The 25,936-nt window shown below is 37.0% G+C and overlaps 1 protein-coding gene across 3 annotated transcripts in view; it reads left to right on the forward strand.

Moving 5' to 3' along the window:
* Nucleotides 1–25,936, forward strand: part of LOC306852974 (actin-binding LIM protein 3-like) — a 58,038-nt gene that overhangs the window by 19,802 nt on the left and 12,300 nt on the right. For 2 of the 3 annotated variants that reach the window (XR_013782685.1, XM_079390111.1), the window contains exons 3-14: nucleotides 6,571–6,754; nucleotides 11,069–11,184; nucleotides 12,511–12,637; nucleotides 13,269–13,362; nucleotides 16,263–16,350; nucleotides 18,281–18,339; nucleotides 18,435–18,506; nucleotides 20,237–20,392; nucleotides 20,880–20,909; nucleotides 21,354–21,483; nucleotides 22,803–22,901; nucleotides 23,233–23,283. Coding sequence is in view for 1 of the 3 variants with exons in the window: in XM_079390111.1 (XP_079246237.1) it covers nucleotides 6,571–6,754; nucleotides 11,069–11,184; nucleotides 12,511–12,637; nucleotides 13,269–13,362; nucleotides 16,263–16,350; nucleotides 18,281–18,339; nucleotides 18,435–18,506; nucleotides 20,237–20,392; nucleotides 20,880–20,909; nucleotides 21,354–21,483; nucleotides 22,803–22,901; nucleotides 23,233–23,283 (1,206 nt within the window). In the remaining 2 variants the exon portion in view is untranslated. The remainder of the gene's footprint in view (nucleotides 1–6,570; nucleotides 6,755–11,068; nucleotides 11,185–12,510; nucleotides 12,638–13,268; nucleotides 13,363–16,262; nucleotides 16,351–18,280; nucleotides 18,340–18,434; nucleotides 18,507–20,236; nucleotides 20,393–20,879; nucleotides 20,910–21,353; nucleotides 21,484–22,802; nucleotides 22,902–23,232; nucleotides 23,284–25,936) is intronic. The other variant, XR_013782686.1, reaches the window with a different exon arrangement.

A 25,936-nucleotide genomic window follows, 5' to 3' on the forward strand; every position in this document is an offset into this window, starting at 1 on the left:
CCTAGTGAATTTTCACCAGACACACCCTACCTCAGAACAGGATCCTGAAGACAACTTGAAGGAAGCCACACGACACCAAGTAGATATAGACTTTACTATTAAAATCAACATCAGTCATGCCTTCCACATGACAGGAAGATGCTTTACATGTTGTCTAAAAGTGACTCGGACAGCCACACAAATAAGCAGTCTCACACCTCAGGCGTTTTGTATGGGACCCTGCTGTCTCTAGGGCAACCGTGGAAGGTTTAGGTTTCCTATGGCAACTGTGAAAGAGGACGTCCCTCCCAACAATCTCTCAGCCAATGAACTGCTGTTCTGAGCGCCTTTTATCAGAACTGAAATGTTCTTCACTAATTGCTCGACCAGTCTATTTAAAAAGCAGTTAGATTCGTCTGATCAATCCATTTCAGTCAATCATAAATGCATCAGCTTAATTTTAGTTTTGTTGTGTTTTTTTAGCTCATTCTTTCATTGTGAGATTAAAAAAAAAAAAAATCCTCACTTCGGGACACATCTGTATTTTTAATTTCTCTTTTTTATATAAATGGCGTAGATGCTTTGTTCTTGCATTCCACCACTGAATCAATCCATTGATACAGAAATATATTTAAGAAGGTCTCTGTGAATGTGTTCTCATAGTGCAATACAAATATTCACAAAAACGCCATTATTCTATCTGGCCTTTCAGTGCCTCTGCAGGGACCAGCAGTGACCGGTTCATCTCTTTCTAAAAGGCCTCTGTTTATATTGTTCATACTGAGCCTCGAAGAGCTCCATCGTCTCCATCCTTCCAGTTGAGATCAGGATTATTGCCTTGTGGTCAGGGATACAGGAAATAGGCACGGCTCCAGAACAAAGCACGGGCCCTCTGGGTCTCCATTCGTGCTGTCTTACGCACGTGGCCCAGCGTGCATGTCTGTTTGCTATATCTTAGTGAAGAGCTGTCGGTTTGGGAACTCCATGAGCCAACAGTAGGGATGTAACGGTATGAAAATTTCTCATCACGATTATAGTGACCAAAATTATCACGGTTATCAGTATTATCACGGTATTGTTAAAATGTGCTGGAGATGTTCAAAAAGTACCGAAACATAAATCACTTCACCAAGTTTCATACTTAAAAATCAACAAACAGCAAATAAAATGACTTTTTGTTTGCATAATCACTAAAACAATAACATTACCAATGAGGTCTGGATTTTAAATGACAACTTGACTGACACCAGTTTAATAGCATGTTCAAATAAATAATGTAAATGTTCAAATAAAGCTTTGAAAAAGTTTAACATAAAGGTAGACCACACATTTCAGCCTTTAAAGAAAAGGGTTAAATTAAAATGATAATTAATAAATGATTATATGTATTTTATCTGCTCCATAAATAATTCTATATAGCATATCTGAATTGTTTAAATGTACATAAGTTTGTTTTTCATCAACCGGTTAAAATTTACAGCAGGTCATGCAAATTTGGTCAATTTTTTGGCCAGACAGAAACTGCACACAGACTGAATGTAAATAAGTGTCTGTAAATCCACTCTCTGGCAGCAGGTGGCGCTTTATACGGAAAAGCTGAATTACAGCTGATTCCTGTGAACTCCGCGAACACTTCCTTTAGGTATTACATGGAGCGAAGATGAGAACAAAATGCCATCAAATCGTTTCTGAAGACAGTCCGAACCTTCAGAGGTACATTCATATAATTAATTCATTGATATATTAATTTGTATAATTCCCTTAGCACTCTTTTAAAACCTCCCAGCTTTTCCGCCCTATTTTCACTCAGAACGAAACTACTGTGCTGCTGTGCGCACGTGAGACTGTTACTGAAAACTGCTTTATGCCGGACAGTATTTATTTATCGCGAGTTGTTTAAATCACGGTAATCGAATACGGTTTTAATGATAATTAAAATATGAAACGGTAATACTAACCGCGGGGAATTTTATCATGATTTATCGTCAAACCGGTAATCGTTACATCCCTAGCCAACAGCATCATAGATGGGATAATGAGTCCTCATTTCACTAAACAGCAGCAATTCTCTGACAGTCAGGTCAGAAGTAGCACATATTGTGCTTGAAATGGAGACAATTAGAGAAAAGTACCATCGGTATCCTTCTAACTTAACTGTATTATTCTGTTTATATATTTTTATATTGAAAAAAATACCTTTGAGGCTGTCGTCCTACTCCTGAGAGCAATGTTCATTCTTATAAAAATCCTCTTTGTTTTAGTGGAGGTTAATTTATAAATGAATTGTGATATAAATCAAATAGTGTTCTGGCCATTTTTATACAGAGAGGATTTTCTTTTTGTTAGTTAATGTTATCCCATTAGACTAAAAGTTAGTTACTTTGTTAACAGAGGGTATAACAACTTCCTCCCAAATTTCTGGCCTTGTTACAGTTCTTGTGGTGTTCCTGGAATTGATTAATCGTAGGCCTTGTTGATCTGAGCTTAAGCACCTGTTTTTGCACCTCAGTTTTTTTTTTTTTTTACTAAAAACTGAGGTGCATAAGCTAAGATCAGTGAGGAATCAGTTCCCCCCAAAAAATTATTAAAAACTTGTGCTAATTGAAAGAAAATCTTGTGAAAGTGATTCACAAGCAATTTTTAAAAGGCTGGTAATTTTTTACCAAATTAGGTTAAGGATTTTCAGCACAGCACAAGGGTTAAAACATATTGTGCTTTAGTAGCTTCAGTGTATTTAGGTACTTTTGGGGGTTGCTTGTAGTGAACTACTATTTCAAAGATTTAACTATAGCTTGACATAGCAACTTCCCAAATGAGAAAGAACTTTGTGTTTCTGCTGTCTCTTATTTGTTTGTTTCTGACTGCTTTATAGGCCTAGTGTTTGTTTTATGTGTCATGAATTTGGTATTACAGTTCCTGCTTTTTTGTATTTTTGATGCAGAAATGTTAATACTGTCTGTCTCTGGAAGTTATTTGAGTTGAAAAGGCCTTTTTTTTTTTAATTTCCCATTAAGCTTCAAATGTCATGTGCTCTAGAGTTTTCTCTTTTATTGCAGGGTTTCAATCCAGTTGGGCCATTTGAAGCAACATGCCATTGTTTTGTGGTTGTCTGAAATGCAGCTGCCTGGCACAGTGTCTATCTTACACACAGACATTCACAACAGGGCTATAATTTCCCTGCACATGTGGTTACACTGCCAAAGACTCCAGATTTCTGTAGAAATCCCAGTTCTGTTGAAGCTGCTGGCCCACAGTGAAGATTTCACAGCAGTTTTAGTGCCTACTGGCAATATAACTTTTCTGATAAGTCTCTTGGCCTCTTTTATTCTTTCATTTTGCCTTGATTCCCATATTTGTTTATAGAATTAAGGTTGTCATTACATTTCTGGAATTTTCATTGATTTTTTTGAAAATTTGAACTGAATCAGTGACCAAATCTAAAACTCTTTTTGTCACTTAAGTTTAAATCAGAGACATTAAGACATTAAGGTCTTAATGCTGACATACTCACACGACAAAGGAAGGGTCATGAAGGGTTTAATGACACGGTTTTTAGGAAAATTAATGTCCATGTGGAAAATGCATTAAAATGTTATATTACCAGCAAAATCATTGCAAATATTTTGTGAATTTTTGATATATTGCCCAGAGCAGCTATTCATAGTCACAGCAGCAGTTCAATGACATTGTGATAGCATCAGGACAGATGAGCGCTCTGAGACCTTTCTTTTTACTCCTGCATTCTTATGGTTTCTTTCAGTCAGAAGCCAACCAATGAGAATCACAGAGGTGTTATCATGATCAGCGAGCATCGGATTTTATCCCCTAATTTACCGTTATTTCTCCTAATGGCCTTTCTGAGTTTCTCAGCAGAAGTACTTATTTCTTTCCTTTCTCCTTAGAACTCAGGACATGCAAATGACTTAGGAGGATGCTTGACTTTGAATTAATGATTTACAGTACAGTGACGCATTTTGCAAAAGGCAATCATTGCCAATTCCACGAGCCAATAACAGCCGTCATTGCAAGGATGATGGATGCTAAGGGCTGGGAAGACTGTGCGTGTGTGTGTGTGTGTGTGTGTGTGTGTGTGTGCACACGTGTGTGTATAATGTAGTAACGTTATGCCATATGATTCCTGCTGAGATCAGGGAAATCTCTGGCATGCATGCTGAAATGGTCATGCTGCATGCAGCAGTGTCACATCTCACCCGGGGTTCAGTTTGCTAAAGAGTTACATATATCTTTCACAATATAAGAGGCTTAAAACCAAAGGTAATCTCACCTAATATGTGTCTATAAGAACAAAATTGTATTGTCATAGTGTTTTTAACATATACCATAATTTCATACTTTTTTTTTTTTTTTTTTTTTTTTTTTTTTTGAAGTTTCACGTAAATGCCATGATATATGAATATGGTAATCATGAAAAAAAAGTGAAAGTCGTGACGTATTGTCAAGTATGGTGACCCATACTCGAAATTGGTGCTCTGCGTTTAACCCATCCAAGTGCACACACACAGCAGTGAGTAGTGAACAAATGCACACACACACACACACACACACCGTGAACACACACCCGTAGCAGTGGGCAGCCATGCTGCAGCGCCCGGGGAGCAATTGGGGGTTCGGTGCCTTGCTCAAGGGCACCTCAGTCGTGGTATTGAGGGTGGAGAGAGCGCTGGACATTCCCTCCCCCCACCTACAATCCCTGCCGGCCGGGGACTCGAACCCGCAACCTTTCGATTACGAGTCCGACTCTCTAACCATTAGGCCACGACTTCCCCTCGTGGCTTAAATGGCCTTAATCATTCAGTATTGTCATCTGATATTATCACGCCAGATGAGTCTCCGTGGACAAGACCGACCGACATGACATGATTAAAATGTCTGATTTCATGATTTCAATTCCTGTGGGCACAACAAGACTTAAAAACGGCACTCCTGGCCGTGATGTGTGGACCAGATCCACGGGAACTAGGGCTGGAGTCAGCGGCGGCCGGCGGCCGGCTTTTGTAAGGAAAACCTAAAAGGAAGCCTCTGGGAGGCATGAAAATCCTTACATTGTAAAAGATTTATAGCTTCAGTTTGAGTTTAATAGATTTAATTAGTTGTAATAATGATGCCAGCACCTTTTTTGTTTACTGCAGAATGTTTACTGTCCTACTGCGTAACCTAATCAATGTTCTTTTACTGTCATGATCCCTGTTTATCAGTCCATGCTACCCCATGGAAGACATTACAGTACATGTGCAGTCTATAGTTTGTAATTAGGTTGGAGAACCTGTGTGGCTGTTGTCTCATAATTTTCACACTGCTTCTCTTAAAGCACTTCCTGTAAGTGAGTACATCAGCAAGCACCCAAGCCATCTTTAGTTCAGATTATGCAATCAATGCTCTCTCTCACTTTGTGCTTTGGGTCACCTCCACATTTGTGCCTTGATAGACAATGAGTGATTTTTTTTTTTTGCAGGCAATTGTTTTTGCCTGTGTCTAATTGAATTCAGTTTTTCATTACAAATGATATAATCAGCAATCAAACAACAACTGTATTGAAACTTCAACTAAAATGTACATACATTTCAGAATGCAGTACTTTGTCCTCCATTTGCTTTAATGACAGCAACTTGAGCTGCATGAACTTTAGAAGTTAGTGTAAAACCTGATGATCAACTCAGCGTCTTGATCTTCAGTGGAAGTAAGAACATCTGACCATCTGTACAAAGGTCACGTGATCAGTGTCACAAATGTGCTTATTTGATTAGAGAGCTACAAATAGAATCTTGTATTTTTCTGGTTTGTTTTATATCATGGCTTTCTTTGTTCTATTTTTTTTTTTTCAAAATAATCCTAAACAAATATTTTTAAAATTGTCTTCAATTTCAAATCCCAGATTTCCAGTGTGGCCATGAATCTGAGGAAGCTAAAGGCATTGCCATATTGCTTTGTGGTGTGTTTGATGTTTGTTGCTGTCACACTTTATAGGCCCAGCTGAAATAAAATGCTCAGGCAGTGCTTTTCCTCTTTTGTTCTAATAGAATTATCCTCAGATTACTTTTCAGTACTGCAGGAAGCCAAGCAGATCCTCATTCCATGACCATCTTGCTGGATCTAATTTATGTGGGGTGTGATTTTTAGAGGTTGTTTGCTTTAATATTAGTAGACTTAACAATTCTTTTCCTTGTGAAAATGTTCTGTTTTCATTTTTTAAGTGTTTTTAATAATGCTTTTTAAAATATGTATATATGGTTTTTGTTAACATTTTATTTCAGTTTCAGATTTAGTTATTTTAGTACATCTAGGTAAACTAAATAAAAATGACAAATTTTGTTTTGTCAAATTGTCAACTACTGTAGCTTAAATAAAATAAGCTTATTTTTATTTCAATAATTTATTTAATTTTAGTTAAAGTTTATTTTATTTAAAGTAAGAAAAACTTATGGTTTTAGTTTTAGTTGACTATCATAGCGTTGCTCTGTATTATCCTCATTACCCTCTGTATTGCCCTCCCTGTCATTTCCTGTACTATAATTAAAATGGCAAAATGATCTCATGTTGATTTCTCTTCCTCTCTCTGTGTATTTCTGCCAGTGTGTGGCTGTGATTTGGCACATTCCGGATTCTTCCAGAAGAGTGGCGAGTACATCTGCACAGCAGACTACCAGCGCCTGTATGGCACAAAGTGTGACAGCTGCGGGGACTTTATCTCAGGGGAGGTGGTCTCTGCACTGGGCCGCACATATCATCCACAGTGTTTCGTGTGCAGTGTGTGCAGGTGAGCCTCTATACAAAACTACTAAAGTGTCATGGAAATAGACCCATCAGACAGATTAAACGTGAGGGAGTGCTGGTGGGATGCTGGTAAATGATGCTCATTTACTAATGTGCTGATGACTGAATCTCATTAATTCACTTCCTGACAGCTATATGCTCCCCCACTCATCTATATAGTAAGCAATTATACTACAGTTAGTTCCAGTCTTCTAATTTGATAGTTCCAAGACTGCTGATATTTATATAATTTTCTTTGAAAGACATTCACTGTCTGTGATATATGAAAAGGTTTTGGCTTAAAGAATATCTTCAGTTTAACTGAATTTAAAGGATTTGATGGACCACATGTAGAAAATGGGAAGGCAAAAGTAAACTCTGACTTCTTGTGCCACATTCCCTCTTATCAGTCCTGACCTTAAAGCAGGGCAGGTAGGGCAGTGTTTTATAAATAACATCTTCTGCAGACAAACACTGTCAGGGTTGATGTCCACCCATATGCCTAAAATTAACTTTTTTTTAAACAAATTACTTATAAAATGTAATTACCCGGCTAAAATTGAGAGAAAATGTACTTACCATAAAGTCTTACCAGCCTTAAACTGGTATATGCTATATCATATGAATAAAGATGTAAATATAAATATAAAAATATTGTTTTCATAATACAAAATAGATACCAAAAATATGAAGACAAATTATTTTGATGTTTTATCTTTAGCAGATCATTTTTATGTCTTTAATTTGATTTACTCATGTTACTTAGTTCAGATAGTAAAACAGCAAGTGTAAACTATAGTTCTTGTGATTTATTGCACACATTATGTTTCATTTTATAACTTTAATGTACTCGTCACAACCAATTTTTACTTGAATTTGCCGCTTGACGGCTGTTTATTTTGGACCCTGTGTGTAGGCATCCTCTTCTCTTCTCTTCTCTTCTCTTCTCTTCTCTTCTCTTCTCTTCTCTTCTCTTCTCTTCTCTTCTCTTCTCTTCTCTTCTCTTCTCTTCTCTTCTCTTCTCTTCTCTTCTCTTCTCTTCTCTTCTCTTCTCTTCTAATTGCCCTAGAAAGTATAATACCACAAGTGGAGAAAGAACGATCAATGCAGAACTGAGCAGGATATTGTAACATGAGTCAAGGCGGAAGAAAGCTGAGGTTTGGAGCTCAAAATATGCAATAATGCCCAGAAAGTAAGCAGAGAAGGGAAGAAAAGTGTAAATGGAGAAGCTGCTGAGGCTAGAGGTGAATATCTGCCTCTAACTTCTTCATTTGCTCCTTTCAGTCTAAGGCGGAGGTGGAAAACACCATCTCTTGTCTTTTATATGTGACTTATTTTCAGACTGACAAGCAAGAAAATGAGAGGTACTGTAAGATATCCCTGCAGGGACACATTATCTGTCTGCCCAACACTGAAACACTGTTATTTGAATCCTATTTTTTTTTTTGTAGTAAAAAATGGGTTTAATGCAATTGGATATTTTCTACATTTACTACTTTAGTATTCACATTGGCAGGCTACTTTTTTTTTTACATTACCTCTGCACTCTCTTCTCTCATGTGCTTTTTCTCTCTTTTTGTTAAGCTTGTGTGGACACTTTACTGGACTGTGGTGCTGTGAGTTTAGCTGCTAATGTGTCTCTGTTATATCCCATTTGTAATTACAGTGTGTTTGCTCTGCTCTGATCTAAAGGAAATTAGTTCCACTAAATAAGTTGCCCCTCTTCCTTTAGTTCATTACTACTCCGAAAGAGAGATAGCGCTTGATGAATTTATGTGGGTAGGAAAAGGCATTTTCATGGAGGACTGGGATTGCTTTGTTGGACTGCATTGCTGGGCTACTAAATGGCCCAAAGGGATGCTCTTGGCAAGAGTAACCTAAACATTTATCAGCCTGACCAAGAAGAAAACAGTCAACAGGAGCTAGATTATGTTACATTTAATATTTAGACCATCTGTGTGGAGACCATGCTCTAGTTTTAGTGGGCTATCATCCCAGTAGCACTGTCAGTGATTATTCATAAAGCACTTTACAGCCCTTAGGAATATATTATGTTTGCTTTGATGATGGTAAAACTTATATATTAAAATATTTCTATACAGTAGTCTGGACCTTTAATTTATATTTTGAGGAACTGTTTTTTTTTTTTACTGAGATGAAGAGCTTTATTTATTTAGGCTGCAAAAAATTCAAGATGCAGTTATTTTATATTATGATATATTTAATTGCCAAAATGTAAAAAAAAGTTGTATAAATAAAGTTATATGTATTAAATATGTATAAATGTAGTATATTAGCAGTCAAAAATGTGTGTGTGCCTGTGTGCATATATATATATATATATATATATATATATATATATATATACAAACATAAAATGGCAAGCTGACAAGTCAATATATGTTGTCTGAAAAAAAGATATGATCCTAAACAATTTCTTCCTTATTTAAATGTCTTATTTGTTTTGTTGTTGTTGTGTTTTGTTTTTCTTGTTATCGGTACAAAAGATATTAAGACACTATTTTGTGCAATTTTGTAAGAATTTTTAAAGAAATTTCTTAAAGTAGATGGCACAGGCTAATTTCGATGTCCTGAAAGAGTTGCAAGATTGTGTTCGTGGACAGAATAAACGCAGCAAAACAAGAAAACTGTAAATTTTTAAAGAGCAGGAAAAGCTGACAATGCTGTGTGTGTCTGGAGGGAGTGTGATGTGGCGGTAATGCCAAGGTCACGCAAAGACTGCATGGAAAGACACGCAGAGAGCCTCATGAGGAAGCCCATACAGTTTTCACATATAGAATAAAGTAGGTTGTGTGAAAGAGGAGGAATAATACACAGAGAGAAAGACAGAATAAAGGATATGATAAAGTAATATTCGATCCAGAGATCCTGCTCTCATTGGCACCAGCTATACTGAAACACTGGAGAAACTATTCCAGAAATGATTCCACCCATGTGTCTGACACAGGCTTTGTAAGTGCTTCTGTTGTCTGCCCACTTACCCTGTCATCCTTCACTCTCGATTTCAAAAACATCTTTATGTGTGGTCTCAGTTGTCGAGGATTTTGTCATGCCATACTTCACATAGCCCAGTGAATAGTGTGTTGGCGTGTGTTTATGTGCAAAACTGTGACATTTATCTATAAATGTCCTTTCTAAGTTAAAACTGATCAATATTAACAGTGACAGAAATAATACATGATCTGTTTTTAAAGGACCCATTCTGTAATCTTGTAAAGTGGCAGAGCCGGTGCTCCTCTAAGGTCATGGGTCAATGTAAATGGATTGTTTTATAATTGCTGCATTAGTAGAGGAATAGACTACTGTAATAGGATTTGTCTCTGGTGTAGAAGCTTCCAGTCATGCTGATTACTTAGAAGATAAAGCAGTGCTGTGGAGACAATGGATTACACAAGCTGTCATGAGACATGTAAGCATGTGTGCTGAAGAGACATACATTTATCTACATAAACACATGGCCTTTGGTACAGGATTTGACAGTAATGGTGAGGAACAGCCTAAAGACCAGCTACAATGAATTTCCATGCAGGTCCAGGTTGAAAAGCTATGTTGTTCCAGCACAACTAGGCTAATATGAAGAGAGATCCCACCTGGTCCACCTGGTCCACCTTGGCCCTTATTATCCACATCACTCAAAAATGTCAAGTCATTATGTGATGTGGGTCACTTTGTGTCGTTATTTCAGGTGTGTGTGTGTTTATTGTCAGAGTGTCTGAAGGGAAGCTTTGCTTAGGTAGAGCTGGGCCATCATTAGAGTATGCCTCTGGTCTGTGTTTAATGATTGTGGGCAATGCGGCCTTCCTCAACTCTATTTGGGGTTAAATGTTACTTGAACACTGTCGGGCCTCCTCTCACAGAACTCCAGCTGTTGTGCCTTGAGTTAAATCCTTATACGTTTGGCTCCCATTACCATACTCATCAGTTAACATACAGATTTTTCATTACAAACATTTGGGGTCAGTAAGATTTTTTTAAATGTTTTTCAAAAAATCTTTTATGCTCACCATGATTAATTTGATCAAAATACAGTAAAAACAGTAATAATACAATTTAAAAAAACCAAAACCTCAATGATATTAGATATTTAGTTTAGTGTGTGTAGGTCAGGATTGCCTTCATTGTGAGGACCTGCCAACAGTTTTCTCTACCATGTAATTTAGTCTTCTCTGTAAGCATTATTATTTATTTGAGTGGATCATTTTTTATTTTGACTAATTTTAGGCTTTGGTTTACTTATGCATGTGTGCTAAGTTTAATTACATGTTGTCTATCTGTCTGCCTGTCTTTCCCTCTCTAGAAAACCTTTTCCAATTGGGGACAGAGTGACGTTCAGTGGTAAAGAATGTGTCTGTCAGCAGTGTTCCCTCAAGATGGTTAATTCCAATGAGCCAATCAAAATCCACGGGCCCAGTCGTAAGTCCCATTCCTCAATTTAAACATTTTCTTATTCGTTTGCATAACATGTGGTCCACATGTGTGTCTTTGTGTAGAGGCTAGATAGTAAATCATATGTAAGTATTTCACAAATCTGACACTCAAAAGTGTTTTTTTTTTCTTCTGTGTGTGAGAGTGTGTTTGGATGTTCATATTTCTCCATCTCTTGGGTGTTTTCAGTAGTCTGCTGTGTGTATGTGTATATATATATATATATATATATATATATAAAGTATATATTTTTTCAAAGGCTTGTGAGCTAAAAACCTCCATATGGCTCTCACAATGCTATGGTATTGACTTGTATGTCTCTGAGGGCAGAGGACAGACCCCTGTTCAACAGATTACGGTGTGTGAAGCGTATGAGTAAACAGAGGCAAAATGCTGTGATGTTTTTATAAAGGCCAGAGGTGAAGAGCATCTGAGCTCTGTGTCTATGTTTGCTCTTTGGTTGAACAAATGTAGGGAGTCTGAACATGTCTGGGTCATTTTTGCTATGCAGTCTTTCCCATTATATACTATATAAAATATATATTTTTAAGTTTTTTGAAGATGGAAATTATATTAGTTAGTTTTCTTTTTATTACAATTAAGTCAACATAATAGACTAATGAATCTTACAACCCGAATTCCGGAAATGTTGGGATGTTTTTTAAATTTGAATAAAATGAAAACAAAAATAATTTTTGAACTCATCTGACCATAGAACACTTTTCTACTATGAAACAGTCCATTTTAAATGAGCTTTAAATGCTCTTCCATGTTCACATATGGCTTCTGCAGTTCACATAGCTGGCATCTGCAGATGGCACGGCAGATTGTGTTTACCGACAGTGGTTTCTGGAAGTATTCCCCTGTGCCAACTTTTTTGAGACCTGTAGCAGGCATCAAATTTGAAATGAGCTCATTTAGTGGATAAAAGTGTAAAAGTTCTCCGTTTAAACAATTATGTCCTTTATGTTCTATTGTGAATAAAATATTGGCTCATGTGATTTGAAAGTCTTTTAATTTTCATTTTATTCAAATTTAAAAAAAAGTCCCAACATTTCTGGAATTCGGGTTTTAAATTATTTCATTACTTAGGTTACCATTTTTGCCAGCATATATCATATGCTGGCCTACCCTGCCTACACAGCTCAATAATGTGTGTGTGTATTTCTGCTAACTTAACCTTAATACCATTTTATTGATTTGTATTTCATGTGTTGTTTTATTAACCTGTCAAGGCCGACTGGACACAGGAAAGACTTTTGAACCTTAAGTCCATTATATAACCTCTCTTCTCTTCCTTATGGCTCTTTTTAGAATGTGCAGGTTGTAAGGAGGAGATCAAACAGGGTCAATCTCTGCTGGCGTTAGAGAAACAGTGGCACGTCAGCTGCTTCAGGTGTCAGATCTGCGGCCTGGTCCTGACGGGAGAGTACATCAGCAAGTGAGCTTTCTTTCAGCCACACATTGTGTTGCACAAAGCAGCCTCTTTCTTGTGTTTGAAACCAGATTGACTCTGTTCATTTAATAAATATTTAATCACAATTTCTCTAATATCTTACACATTTACTTCCAGTAACAGCCCTTTGTATCATTTGTATACATGGATATAAAATATGTGGAGAAATATACAATTCAGAAATTTGTGTGGATACTCTCTCACTGTATATACACTACCGTTCAAAAGTCTTGACACTAAAGACTTTGAGTAGTGGTGCTAAAAAAAATTAAAATATTAAACTAGTAAAAATAGTTCATTTAAATTGTGATAAGATTTCACAACGTTACTGTTTTTATTGTATTTTTGATCAAATAAATGCAGGATTGATGAGCATAAGAGACTTCTTTCAAAGACATTAAAACGTTTTTGAACGGTAATGTATATGCATATAAACTTGATTTACTGATAAGCAGGTGCTCCTGTTGTGAACTTTTGTGACAATAATAATAATAATAATAATAATAGTCACAAAGATCATGGTTTTTCTGGTTTTGCGAAACCTGTGCAACTGCATTTTAGTTTTAGTAACAGTATGAGAATGTGTTTATTCATGTGAGTCTTAATTTGCATGCAGAGACGGCATTCCTTACTGTGAGTCAGACTACCATGCCCAGTTTGGAATAAAGTGTGAAACATGTGACAGATACATCAGTGGACGTGTGCTGGAGGTGAGTCTACATCCCACCACAGGACCAGTGTCCAATGGACCCCCCAACCCAGACTCTCAGCCAGGAATCCCCAATACAGAAAAGTTAGATATTATACCTTACAATGCAATTTAAGAAATAAATACTTTTAATTAGCAAGGATCCATCAAAATTATCATTTATAATGTCATTCTTGCTGTTCCTTTGAACTTGCTGTTGAGTTTTCACAAATATTAAGCAGCACAACTGTTTTCAATATTCGTAATAATAAGAGACTTTAAAAAGCATAAAAAAAATCAGTAACACTTTACTTAAAGCATTTATTTATAATGCATTATAAAGGGTTAATAGAGTGTATAATGCATTATAATTATTCATAATGTGCGTTGTAATACATTATATCTTGTCGTATATAGTTATAAATGAATTTAAAATGCATAGTGTAACAATTCATTGATCAGTGTCATTATGCATTTACTGTGGTTACAATTATTCATGAGATTGCATGACTTTAAGTAAAGTTTTACTAAAAAAAATCTTACTGACCCAAAACTTTTGAATGATAGTGTAGTGGTATCCATTAGAAATGTAATGAAAGTTTCATTCATGTCTACAGACCACCTGTAATACCTTTGTGGACTCCCTGTAGAGAACATTGAACTTGAGCAATTGGCTCATTACTACACATGTACTGTAGAAGTTCTTTGTAACGAGTGACTCGTCTTTGATTGCTATTGACTCTGAATTACCTCAGAACTCTGTTGAATAGACACTGATTTCATTGAGTTATACATGAAAAGAACATGAATTGATCCATCAGGCAGGCCAGACAGGAAGCCTCCGTTATAAAAAGATCAAAGGCTAAGAATGAGGAGATGGATGAAGAAGCCCAGACAGACAGAGGAATAAAACCACCGTTTGAAGCACTCTTCCCTCAGAAATACACACTCTTTTCTCTCTCACAATGCTTTCACCATTTATGGTTAACAGACAGCAAAAAATACACCTTGGAGAAACTAGTAGAAGATAACGCTTTGAGAGAATAAACAAGTGAGGACTATCACTGTTACTATTGTTTCTGATATTTATTTTTCTCGGTCTTCCTCCAAAAATATATATTTATTGTATAGTGTATATAATGCTATTTATGTTTGCATTAAAAAATGTAGTTGAAGTTTATTACAGGTGGTTTGAAATGGAGCGCTAAACGTTCAGACCCTTTACCAGTACTGTTTTAGTGGGAAGTTACTGAGAGAATGAGTGACTGAGCTAATGAAGAGCTAATTTTCCTCCCCAGTGGCTCGTCCTTCAGAGGAATAGCCTAATGTTCTGGCCTTTGACGCTTCATAAGCAAGAATGGTTATTTTGGCTGGTACCCCTGGCACCCTTTCTTTTGTTGACTTGCTATTTTCTGACACTCCTGAGTAGGGTTGTGGAGTCATGGAGTTTGAGAGAGAAACGGAGAACGTGAGAGACTTTGAGTAATGTGACGGTCGCAGGGGAAGGGAAACATGAGGAGGTAGTTTACATATAAATAAGAAAGGAGATAATTAGCCAGCCGAGAGTTCCAAAGCTGATGAAGCTTAATGCTAATACACACACATTTGAAAAACTTTTGAGTAAGATTGTGTACTCGCACACTCCTGTCGCTCTGTTTGCTCTTATCAGTCTGAGTGGCTGGTGTGAAGTGCTCCGTGTTCCAGCGAGCGATCAAGTTAGGTTATTTATAGCTAGTGGGACACAGTCTGATTTATCTTTATCTGCCTGTTTGATTTGCACTCATTCCCCCTGGGAGACACCTAGTAATACCACATGCCTCTGAGCACTTAGAAACTGACAGCTCGCTGATTCCTGGAGCAATGACAGCATACACTGTCTCTAGCTCATAAACTGGCCTTCTTTCGCCACCTGCTCTCCAATATGCCCTTTTCTTCTCAGGGCTTCCTAATGAGACAACATTTGGTGTCATGATGTTTATCTATAAATAGCAACTGTCATACTAGTCTAAGAACTTACATTTTCGATACATAATGGCCAGTTATTTTGTTTGTCTTTGTTCTTCTGATGTAAATAGTACAATTCAGATCAATTAGGGTTTTTGAACAATTCATTTGAGTGAATGATTCAAATGACTCAATGATAAAGAAAATCGCATGTTTTGTTAAACCAGTTGACTGAATGATTAAATAATTGAAGAAATCATTCATCAACGCATTTTGTTCAGTTCCGGAATGAATCTGTATTTTTGAACGAATCATCTGAGTGATTGATTCTAATGACTCACTTATAAAGAGTCACTTGTTGCCACCTACTGGTATAATAACATGAATACAAACTGTGAAAAGTGCCAGTACTGTTGGACTTACACTAGATTGAAGGGCTAGTATTAACTGTTTTATAATTTTAATTATAATACATTTTAATATAATACATTTTAATTATAATTTTTACACCATTCACTTGGGGGACATCTCTGTTCTATTCTAATCTGTCCCCTTTCCTAGAACTCTAAACAAACAGTGAAAATGTTTTTAAAAAGTGTTCATTCTTTCCAGTTCCATCAATGAGCTCATATTTTTTTAACCGGCCCAGGGGAACAATTCTCTCAATTACTGATTCTTGGCACTGAAGGATCTGCGTAAGCTTTAAATGTGTGTACGGTGAGCAAGAGAGTCATTAAACGTCTGTAGAGCTCAAATGAATCTTGAGCAGTATTAAAACAGCAATAAAGAAAGGGTGCTCTGTTGCTTAATATGGAGGACACTATTGAGACAAGTATATGTTGACTGTGTTTACTGCGCTCTTGATAATGAGTTTAACAGGTGGAGCGTTTATGTGCTGTACGTGTTGTTTTAGAATCTTTTAGAGCAACCTACATCATTTTCTTATCGTTCAGTTTGTCCCTGTCTGTCTCTATCCAGGCTGGAGGGAAGCACTACCACCCCACCTGTGCTCGCTGTGCCCGGTGTCAGATGATGTTCACAGAAGGAGAGGAGATGTATCTCACAGGTGAGGAGAGGTTACATAGGCCAACAGCCGGCACTTTCCATGAATAGGGTGCAAAACAGGGCCTGAAACTCTTCCAAATAAGGAAGTGATTTTGTTTTTCTTTTACAACAAATGGTCTGTGAAAGTTGCTTAACTTTCAGAAAATGGTGAAAATCGTCAACCTCAGGTGGTCAAACTACTTAATATTATAGAGGAGTTTTATTTTCTGTTAATTTTCTATGAGCTTTGTAATTACCAAAATATGGGAACTTGTTTAACTATTGTTTAAAATGCTTTTAATTGTTTTAAAAAAAAATAAACATTAAAAATATTTTAAAATAAAATGAGACCAACATTTGTAAAATTAACAAATAAATTTTATGGAATGAGATAACATCAAAATTAAACGAGACTATATACTATACATTCACTGACATACAGTGAAGTAAGATTATACAGCTAAGACATTAATGTTACTTCAGAAGGTTTTTTAGACTTTTTTTTTTACCTTGTGAACGATGTTTTCACATGTAAGTGATTAAAAGGTTCTTTAAAAATCTGAAAAGTAAGATATTTTAAAATTCTCAAACTACACTTAACCATGTGCATTTGTAAAAAATAACTGAGATATTCATTCACAAGTTCATTCAAGTTCAAAAGGTCATCCTTGTGACAGAGCAGATGAGTACTTTGCTAATAAAAGAGCTCTTTTACAATATTACATGACAAATTTTTCAACATTAGCTTCATTTCCAGAACATCATGAACAATACGCAAGATTCATGTGGGAGATAAAGGCTGTAGTGAGAAGACTTTAATGAAGAAACTCATGTTATTCCCCGAAGAGTCACAGAGGCTCATCTTGATCCATCTTAATGCCCCATTCAGTAGATTTCCTCTGTGAAACGCTCATATGACTTCCAGTGTCAGCGGCTGGTGGACATTAGAATGCACCGCAGGTCTTTTTCTGTGTTTGTCTGTTCTGTTTCACATTCAGCACTGAGATATGTAAGTGTGTTACAGGCTAGCGAACACGCCTCGAGGTAAATGCATTTAAAAGTCAGCAGAGCCGGCTGTCAGCACATTACTATCATGCAAAAAAGAGAGAGGTACGTTGGGAATGAGAAAGGGAGAGAATGAGCCAGGCAGAGACAGAGCATTGGATTAAAAAACCCATCAATCTGAAATTGAAAATATTACAGTTGAATGAATGCACTCTGGCTTTTCTTCTCATAGAGTGATTACGTTAAATGTATTTGCCTTAGCTTGAGTTATCCATCTGCTTCCAAATCTCAACTCACCGCTGAGGTCAGGAGGAATGTGATTGGCAGGCAGGTCTAAGATGCCAAACTGAATAAAATGTACAATAAAGTCCATTAGGTCCACATTTTCTTCAAAAAAAAAGCCATGGCGCCAGTGCCTACTCAAAAAATGATTTCATTTTATAATATAAATCAGATTATGAATGTTGAAATATGATTTAAATTTAGTACCAATTTTTTATCCTACCAATTAAAAGTTTGGGTTCAGTAAGATCTTTTAAGGTTTTTCAACAAAGTCTCTTATTCTCACTAAGTCTGCTTTTTTTTTTAACAGAAAATACAGTAAAACACTAATATTTTGAAATCTGTTGAAACCATTGTGCTGCTTAAGATATTTGTGGAAACTATGATGATTTTTTCAGGATTCTTTAGTGAACAGAACGTCCAAAGAACAGCATTTAATTAAATTTTTTGTAACAATGTAACGGCCACTTTTGCTCAATTTAATGTGTCCTTGCTAAATAAAAGTATTTCTTTAAAAAATCCATGTGGTTTAATCTTATAATCCATTCTTTTTATGTTTTAAATCATGTCATCTTAAGGTGTCTTGAATGAACACATGGCTGGATTAGAAGCTTTGTGTGTTGTATCTAACATTCACCTCTTCTTTGTTTGGCTCTGTTTCTCAGGTTCAGAGGTGTGGCATCCTGTGTGTAAACAAGCATCTCGAGCAGAGAGGAAACTGAGAGTAAATGTCTTTTTTTAACAGTTATATGAATTTCAAAATGCCTTCAGATCTCACTCTGAAGCTCTTCTGTTTTCTTCCTATTTTTCATTTTACAGCTCAGGCGCACATCAGAAACCTCCATCTCTCCGCCAGGCTCCAGCATTAGTTCACCCAGTAGAGTCATCTGTGTAAGTAATCAATCACTGTCCAACCTGAATGAAGACAACAGAGCTGTAAATGATACAAAATCAGAACATTTGATTTTGAAATTATGATACTTTTGGTCAGTATTTTGACGTTCACCATGAAATGAAAATGAAAAATGAAAATTCAGTCATCTTTTATTCACTGTCATGTTGATCCAAACCTGTATGACTGAATTTCTTTCATGGAACACAAAAACACCAATTTACCAAAATTGATTATATAAATAGTGATAGAACATCCATTTTTGAATGAACTGTTCTTTTATTGTTACAACGTTTGACTCGCACTACCATTAAAAGTTTGGGGTTATTAAGGTTAAACAGAACAGCATTTATTTGAAATATAAATCTTTTGTAACATTATAAAAGCCTGTCACTTTTAATCTATTTCTTTCTATTCTTTTTATTCATCAGAGAATCCTAAAAAAATGCAAAAATACTGATCAGCACAACTTTTCAAAGTTGATAATAATATGAAATGTTTCTTGAGCAGCAAATCAGCATATTAGAATGATTTCTGAAGTATTCTGTGACGCAGAAGACTATAGTAATGGCTGCTGAAAATTCAGCTTTGCCTTCACAGGAATAAATTACATTTTAAAATATATTCAAATTGAAAACAGTTATTTCAAATTATAAAAATATTTTTTTCTGTATATTTGATGAAATAAATCCAGCCTTGGTGAGCATAAGAGGCCTCTTTTAAAGGCTTTAAAAAATGTTATGGAACCCAAACGCTGCAATGGTACTATAAAGTGCCATGAAGATTACTGTAGTTTCTCAACTAGTACATCATGGCACTTGAAACACAAAAATTACAGGTTTGATTTCCAGAGAATGCATGAACTGATTAAATGTGTAGCTTGAATGCACTGAAGGTTGCTTTGGATAAATGCATCTGTCAAATGCATAAATGTAAGTATTATTGGTCATCCCAAGACGGATGACTCTCGTGCTTGAGTTTATTGGCTTGTTCATAATGTGTTTGTGTGCATTCTGCAGTGGTGCAGTCATTAACATCACATGTGGAAGTAAAGGCCGGCCCGAGTGTGTAACCTTTGTGCTGTGTGTGTCCATACTCTGCTGAAGGTCAAGCGTGAGACTCTACATGTATGAGATTCAAATAGAAGCGAAAACCTTAAAATACTATCTGGGATTACTTGTAAAGCAAGGCACTAACCTAAAAATGTTAAAGGGATAGTTCACCCAAATATGAAAAGTGTCATCATTTACTCACCCTCATGTCGTTACAAATCAGTATGTCTTTCTTAATGCTGCCAAACACAAAATAAGAAGCTTTGGGAAATAACATTTTTCTAAATATCTTCAGTTTTACAGAACAAAGTAAGTCATACAGGTTTGAAATGACATGAGGGTGGGTAAATGATAATGATTTTAATTTTTGGATGTACTATCTCTTGAAATAAGAAAGGACTTTATACTCACTCAAAAAAAAAGTCATAAGCAGTCTTATCAAATCCAATATGACATTTTTTGTAGCATTTATATGCTCTATTAAAGTTTCAATCATGAGCTCAATTGTATTCTAACAGCACTTGCTTTAAAGTGTGCCAACTGTGCCGCAGGCTTATTCCCACTCTTAATTGTGTTGTTGATGTTGTCGTCGCCTGTCATCATTGCTGTTTTTTGCAGGCCTGCTCATTGCGTTTGATGTGTGAGTGTGTGTATCTGTCGTGTGTCCCTCTCCTCAGGCAAAAATGGAGAACGAGATCCTTGATTACAAAGACTTGGCAGCGCTGCCTAAGGTTAAAGCCATTTATGAAGTGCAGAGGCCAGACTTCTGGTCCTATGAGACCAGTCACAGATACTGCTCCGATGACAGGCTAGAGCGTCTCAGCTATGGGGAGGTATACTGCCCAAGAGGACCACTAGAGCCACTCTGGGTCTACTTTTAGCATGTCTCCCCTGTCGCCGGATCTACTGACCTGGTCCTAGCCGAGCTTAGCTTTGAGTTTCTCATTTATGTTGCATCTGTTGGCTGGCTGTATGCTTTTGTATGCTGAAGCACTATGTTTGTGCCTTTTCCCCACTATTGATAGTGAATTTGGTTTAGCCACCTTGCTTTAGTTTGCTTTTGGAAAGCTCCCTGATGTTAGCAATTTATGTGATGTTGCTTAAATATCTCTTGAATTTATGCTTGCTGAGCAGATAATGTTGAGTTCTATAATTCTGCAGGAGATACAAATTAGGTTAGTCTGATCACAGTGGCTCCTTCACCTCCATCCCCTTGCTCTTTTCACTTCCCTTACACATCAGATGTTATGGAGGAAGAGACTGAAGGTTTATCTCTGATTTACTGTTGTACTGACTCTTTCTCCTTTTTTGTCCCCACAGTCCTTGGGCACACTCTCCCCTTATTCTCAGGTAAACGTTTAGACTTTAATTTACTTTAAGTCTAGGGTTCGACCGATTATCATCTGGCCTATTATCAGCGTCGATATTAAGCATTTTTATGGTTATCGGTATCGGTATCGGTCATTTTCAAAATTATTTGCCAATAAATTATTTACAAGCATTTAAAGAACGTTTTTGTCAGAGCCCTTATGTATACAGTATATCGGTTCTAAATATTGGTTATCGGCCTACCTGATCTGTAATAATCAACATTGGACCTGAAAAACACATATGAGTCAACTCCTAGATAAGTCAGCAGTCAACAGCAATATTAAAGTTATCAATCTGTCTAAAGTAGCACATAAGTGTGTGATTAATTCACAGTTGTTACTCTATGAATCATTTTAGTCACTGAGTAAATAAAATGAGATTCTCACAGTCATATTTATGAATAATGACATTTTATGTGACTAGGACATGTATGACAGTATGGACATGAGGATGAGAAGATCCTCCAGTCCGGGGTACATAGACTCCCCCACCTTCAGCAGACAGGGCATGTCTCCCATCATGCCCCGCTCTCCACAGCACTACTACAGATATGGTGAGTCCCTTTTGCTAAGCAGTACAATAACAAAAAATACACTCTGATCCTGGATATATGGGATGCTGGTGTAACCAGCTTCCAGCTTCATCGGAAGACTATGCAAGTTGACCAGCATTTGCTGCTGGTAAACAACATGGATAGTGGACCAGCACTAACCAGCTTAAACCAGCATACTGGTCTAAGCTGATCTTTTCAGCAGAAATGGCTTCAGAACTATACTGAATATGCAGTATATTGGAAAATATACTATGCATTTCTTGCCTTGCCTTCTTTATACGTTTTTAAAGTGTGGTTTGCAGTTACATAGCAAACACTCCGAAAAAAATGTACAAAAGCTTTCATGGGGCAGTACTCTTGCAAACTGTACTTTTTAGATACTGTTATGTACATTTAAGGTATCGTTATGCATCCTTTAGGGGTAAATAAGGTAAAAAGGAGTACATTTTTAAATTGTACCACCCCAGTGACAGCTTCTGTACCCTTTGTAGAGTGTAGCGACTGATAATGAATTTAAAGTCAACATGAAGTGTGACTTTTTAGAAGTAAAATGGGACATTCAGTAACTAAAAGAGAAAGGACCCCAGAGTATTATTTTAGTATTATTTGCATACTATTATAGTATTAATCAATATTTTTGAAGTAGCTTTTATTTTTATTTTTATATTTTCACTTTTATTTTTTTCTTTCATTTTGTTATTATTGTTATGTTTGTATTTCTATTTTCGATTTTTATTTCAGTTTTAACTTTTTAGTACTTTTCCTGCTTCAGATTAAACTTATTTTATTTCAGTTAGTTCAGTTTTCATTTGTTTCTTTATTTTAGTTTCATTTAAATTAATGAAACAGTTTTTAATATATTTAGTTAACAGTACCAACACTGGGAAAGTGTTGGTACTGTTGGTACAGGACTTTATCAATCTGGAAATGATTGGATCTTCAAGTTATGTCAACCAAATTATTCAATTTTGATGAAATACATTTTTTAAATGATGAGAATGTGATGAATTATTTTCAGTAAGACCAAAATAAGAGATTTCATGTTGACTTTAACTAAAATTAGTTATATAGGCTTTTCATGTGGGATATGTTATCTGGGAGTGTGTCTTGCCATTCCACCACATCCTATGCACCCCTCTGTCTGGCACAGTATGTCTTTTCTTCTGTTTTGAAATGCATACTGTCCCTGCCTGGCTAATCTTGGATCATTGATCTGATGATCGCCGGTGTGATGATTGAGTGTGTGTAGTTAGGGAGCACAGGACGTGTGCACTCATGCTGTGGTTCTGTTACTGTCATTGGCTTGGGGCTTGCTGCAGGCACTGAGAGTGGCAGAAGTTCACCCTATTACAATCAGCTAGATGCCCGGTCCAGCACGCCTACCACAAACCAAGCTCCCAAGCATTTCCATGTGCCAGGTAGGCCAGGCCTCGTCATTCACCTCATTGTCTGCTGTCATCACTTTCATATTCATCCAGCAGTATATTTGACTATAAATTAAAGTCTTGTTAATGAATCAAAGTCTCAGTAACTGTTGACTCTGTCTATACTATACATCTATAGTATGGCTCTACTCCATTTTTGTGTTCTCTTCAACCGTTCCACTCTCCCTCACCTTACCCTAAAGGTCCCTGGAATCCTAAAGAGGAAGAACAAAAAAGCATTTCCTGCTCCGTTTACTTTGCTTTCTTCTGCCTGTCACTTACATCTCCTCCATGTTTTATTTCTAATCTCTCCTTTTCTTCTCAGCCACAGGGGAGCCCAATATCTACAGGAAGCCTCCCATCTATAAGAGACATGGTATAGTGTGCACGGCCTGCCCTGGCCTGTCTTTCCTCACGCTCAGTCCTGAGGCTGTGTGGGCTCACGGGAAAGATGTGTCTGATTAGTGTTAGTGTCCTCCATAGCTTTCCTCCAGCAGACCCTTTAGTCTAAAAGCCTTTAGAAGAATTAGTGAGCAAATGAGGAAGAAAAACACCTCATATTAGAATATAGAGTGCCTCCTGCTTTCTGTTCCTTGCATGCCAGAAGAATGTAGAACGCATCCTTGCTTCTTACAGGAAGGTGATGAAAAAAGGATGAGGCATGATTAAAGCTTGCCATGTCCCCCCTCTGCTTTAGATTGACTGGGAAGTGGCCACGTTAGATGGCACAGAGAAGCACCACTGAACACTAAGTTAAGCTCAACCCTTTTGAGAAACCGCTGTTAGGAAGGCAAACCTGTTTAAGCATGAAATGAGCAAGCGTGATAGTCTAAACATCCTACAGTGGTTCACAGAGTTCAAATGACAGCCATATTGTTTCTCTGACAGCTGATAACATATTAAATGTTGCATTTTATGTACTGTTTATGTATGTAGGTAGTCCCTAGACTACTTCTGTTAGTTATTGGTGGCGGATCATTGATAGATGGTTGTTTATGTGCATAACTCTGTCTGTTCATTCATAAAATCAAGTACATTGGTTAGAATGTCTTCAGAATGCCATGAACTCTAACCCCTTTAACTCAACAATAGCAATAGTACATCTTTCCCTTAATTGCATGTCTGTATGTATGTGTGTGTGTGTGTGTTTAGTCAGCCACCAATTGTGCAAGTTCTCCCACTTAAAAAGATGAGAGAGGCCTGTAATTTTCATCATAGGTACACTTCAACTATGAGAGACAGAATGGGGGGGGGGGGGGGGGGGGGAATCCAGGAAATCACATTGTCTGATTTTTAAAGAATTTATTTGCAAATTATGGTGGAAAATAAGTATTTGATCAATAACAAAAGTTCATCTCAATACTTTGTTATATACCCTTTGTTGGCAATGACAGAGGTCGAACATTTTCTGTAAGTCTTCACAAGGTTTTCACACACTGGTGCTGGTATTTTGGCCCATTCCTCCATGCAGATCTCCTCTAGAGCAGTGATGTTTTGGGGCTGTCGCTGGGCAACACGGACTTTCAACTCCCTCCAAAGATTTTCTATGGGGTTGAGATCTGGAGACTGGCTAGGCCACTCCAGGACCTTGAAATGCTTCTTACGAAGCCACTCCTTCGTTGCCCGGGCGGTGTGTTTGGGATCATTGTCATGCTGAAAGACCCAGCCACGTTTCATCTTCAATGCCCTTGCTGATGGAAGGATGTTTTCACTCAAAATCTCACGATACATGGCCCCATTCATTCTTTCCTTTACACGGATCAGTCGTCCTGGTCCCTTTGCAGAAAAACAGTCCCAAAGCATGATGTTTCCACCCCCATGCTTCACAGTAGGTATGGTGTTCTTTGGATGCAACTCAGCATTCTTTCTCCTCCAAACACGATGAGTTGAGTTTTTACCAAAAAGTTCTATTTTGGTTTCATCTGACCATATGACATTCTCCCAATCCTCTTCTGGATCATCCAAATGCTCTCTAGCAAACTTCAGACGGGCCCGGACATGTACTGGCTTAAGCAGGGGGACACGTCTGGCACTGCAGGATTTGAGTCCCTGGCAGCGTAGTGTGTTACTGATGGTAGCCTTTGTTACTTTGGTCCCAGCTCTCTGCAGGTCATTCACTAGGTCCCCCGTGTGGTTCTGGGATTTTTGCTCACCGTTCTTGTGATCATTTTGACCCCACGGGGTGAGATCTTGCGTGGAGCCCCAGATCGAGGGAGATTATCAGTGGTCTTGTATGTCTTCCATTTTCTAATAATTGCTCCCACAGTTGATTTCTTCACACCAAGCTGCTTGCCTATTGCAGATTCAGTCTTCCCAGCCTGGTGCAGGTCTACAATTTTGTTTCTGGTGTCCTTCGACAGCTCTTTGGTCTTGGCCATAGTGGAGTTCATTAAAAATCCTACAATGTGATTTCCTGGAATCTTTCCCCCCATTCTGTCTCTCATAGTTGAAGTGCACCTATGATGAAAATCACAGGCCTCTCTCATCTTTTTAAGTGGGAGAACAGCACAATTGGTGGCTGACTAAATACTTTTTTGCCCAACTGTATATATATATATATATATATATGTGTGTGCGTGCGTGTGTGTGTGTGCGTGCGTGCGTGTGTGTGTGCATTACAGGCTTGTGCCATTTTCCATAGGATTAATTATGATCCTTTTTTTTATTTGCAAGAAAGTGATAAATAATACAATTATATCTGATATATTATAAAGATTATAATATGTTTTTTTGGGGGGTAATAAATGGCTCAACATTAAGGATTTTATCTGGGCTCAACAGTTCAGATTTTTTGCCATGCCAGTGTTTTCACCCCACCAAAAAAGTGATGTATTTTAATGTAATACGGAAATATATTTCCTATTTTTTATCTTTTTTTTTTCAGGAACAAAAAAATTAAGGAAAATAATTATAATAATAATAATCAGTGTTGGAGGTATTACAAATAACACAAGTTAAATAATCAGATTACTTTTTTCATGTAACTAGTAAAGTAAAACATTACTTTTAAATTTACAATGAAATGTTTG

Source organism: Barbus barbus (assembly GCF_936440315.1).
Source record: "Barbus barbus genome assembly, chromosome: 33".
NCBI lineage: Eukaryota > Metazoa > Chordata > Actinopteri > Cypriniformes > Cyprinidae > Barbus > Barbus barbus.